Below are 1,680 nucleotides of genomic sequence, written 5' to 3'. Positions count from 1 at the left end.
AGGAGAGGTTTTAGATTTCATTATAAGTGCTACTGTTTGGATGTTATCATGGGTGTGAAACACTAAAAATACTTGTTTATAAGTAGTTGCATATTTCCATAAAAATATACAATAGATTTTATTAAATACTCTTAGTATTTAACAAGTTAACCTTATGCTTTTTCTTTTAGTTATTGATGAATTACATCCTTGCATTCTTGCCAAGATATTTAGCTGCTGTATTCATATTCTTTTAACATATTTACTTATTCTGTTTATAAATATTTTATTTATGGTAATGCATGAAGATTTATAAGCTATTTGCAGCAGTAATTTTCTTTCTATTATGTCTTTGTCAAGTCTTGGTATTAGTATTAGTATTATAGTATTATGATAGAGTTATATTTGTGTATTTTGATAGAGTTCTTCACAAAAGAACTTTTCTTCTTTCTTCCTATATAAGAAGGTATAAAACTATGACTCCTAATACTTTTAAAATCTTACTCATTAAGGTGCTTGAATTTTTCTATGAAAATTGACATTTTAAAAATTGTAAAGACGCAGAACAAAAGGCATTGTGCCCCGTGTGAGGGTCGAACTCACGACCTTCAGATTATGAGACTGACATGCTACCTACTGCGCTAATGAGGCACCTACTGACCTGGCATGGGAGATACCATGATCATGAAGGTGGTTTTCCCAGGGCGAGGCTTATCCATTGCACTCCGGATGTGCTGACCCCTGCGATTTCCCCAAATGTGGGGGGGGAAATAAATAAAATAAAAATTGTAAATTTTTTCAAATTTTAATCTTTTTCTCCCAACAGTTTTATTGCCAGTTACTTTACATATCATATAATTCAATAATTAAATCATATAATCATATCATGGAAAATTGTATAATCACCATACATCAATTTTAGAATATTGACACCCCCATGGCTAAATCGCCTTAAAGATGATTAATGCAATCACAATCTGTCTGGTGTTCCCTCCCCGCTCCCATCTTCATTAGTTACACCCCAAATCCCCTTTGCCTCCTATCTTCCCTCCAACCCCTGTATTCCCTATATCCCCTGTATCCGTTGTTGTTATCATTATGCATAGACTCCTCCTGTGCTTCACAGCTGGGAGACCAAACAATAAAACACAAAACTGCACTAAGGTGGTAAGGGTAAAAATATAATAGTATACAGGAAAAAAATACTAATGCGTAAGAAGAAAAAGAACCCCAACAATAATTAAAAAGTCAGGGAAGAAATTTCTGTCATGGAACCAATAAGAGATATTTGTACCCAGTACAAATTCAGGTTGTGTCTATATGGTGGTTAACTGATCTGTCAGTGGCTCAGTTAGACAAGATATTTTACACACGGGTTTTGGGTTCTCACCGTCCCTATAGCCCTTCACAATTTGTGTGTATACTTTTTGCTCTGATGTTTTTCGCCTCACCTTATTCAAGTTTTGTAATTGTCATCTATGGATCACATAAGCTGGTGTGCTTTTTCTGTGTGGACTTAGTTGACTTCTCACTTAGGTAGCTGCTTATTTGAATACAAACCTTTAAGACCCCAAACACTTCCAATTGATTGCCAGGCACCATCTGCTTTCTTTACCACATTTTGTGGCAGCATCCTTATCTTCAGTGATCATTTCATGAACGTGAATATCGAGCAGGGCCATGATGTCAGAACTGACTATT

The 1,680-nt window shown here is 35.1% G+C and overlaps 1 protein-coding gene and 2 non-coding genes across 3 annotated transcripts in view; 2 read left to right on the top strand and 1 right to left on the bottom strand.

Annotated features, from left to right (window-relative positions):
* Positions 1-1,680, top strand: part of WDFY4 (WDFY family member 4) — a 404,997-nt gene that overhangs the window by 180,979 nt on the left and 222,338 nt on the right. The window contains exon 30 of the mRNA XM_004716253.2: positions 171-274. Coding sequence (XP_004716310.1) covers positions 171-274 — 104 coding nt within the window. The remainder of the gene's footprint in view (positions 1-170; positions 275-1,680) is intronic.
* On the bottom strand, positions 558-630 carry TRNAM-CAU. Its single transcript has one exon. It is a non-coding gene; the product is annotated as a tRNA-Met (tRNA).
* On the top strand, positions 633-791 carry LOC115873157. Its single transcript, XR_004048258.1, has one exon. It is a non-coding gene; the product is annotated as a U1 spliceosomal RNA (small nuclear RNA).

This window comes from Echinops telfairi, unplaced genomic scaffold (genome assembly GCF_000313985.2).
Source record: "Echinops telfairi isolate 266 unplaced genomic scaffold, ASM31398v2 ScPeMD7_7465;HRSCAF=8503, whole genome shotgun sequence".
NCBI classification, from domain to species: domain Eukaryota; kingdom Metazoa; phylum Chordata; class Mammalia; order Afrosoricida; family Tenrecidae; genus Echinops; species Echinops telfairi.
The sequence above is the reverse complement of the archived record's forward strand: the minus strand, read 5'-3'. Positions and strand labels throughout refer to the sequence as shown.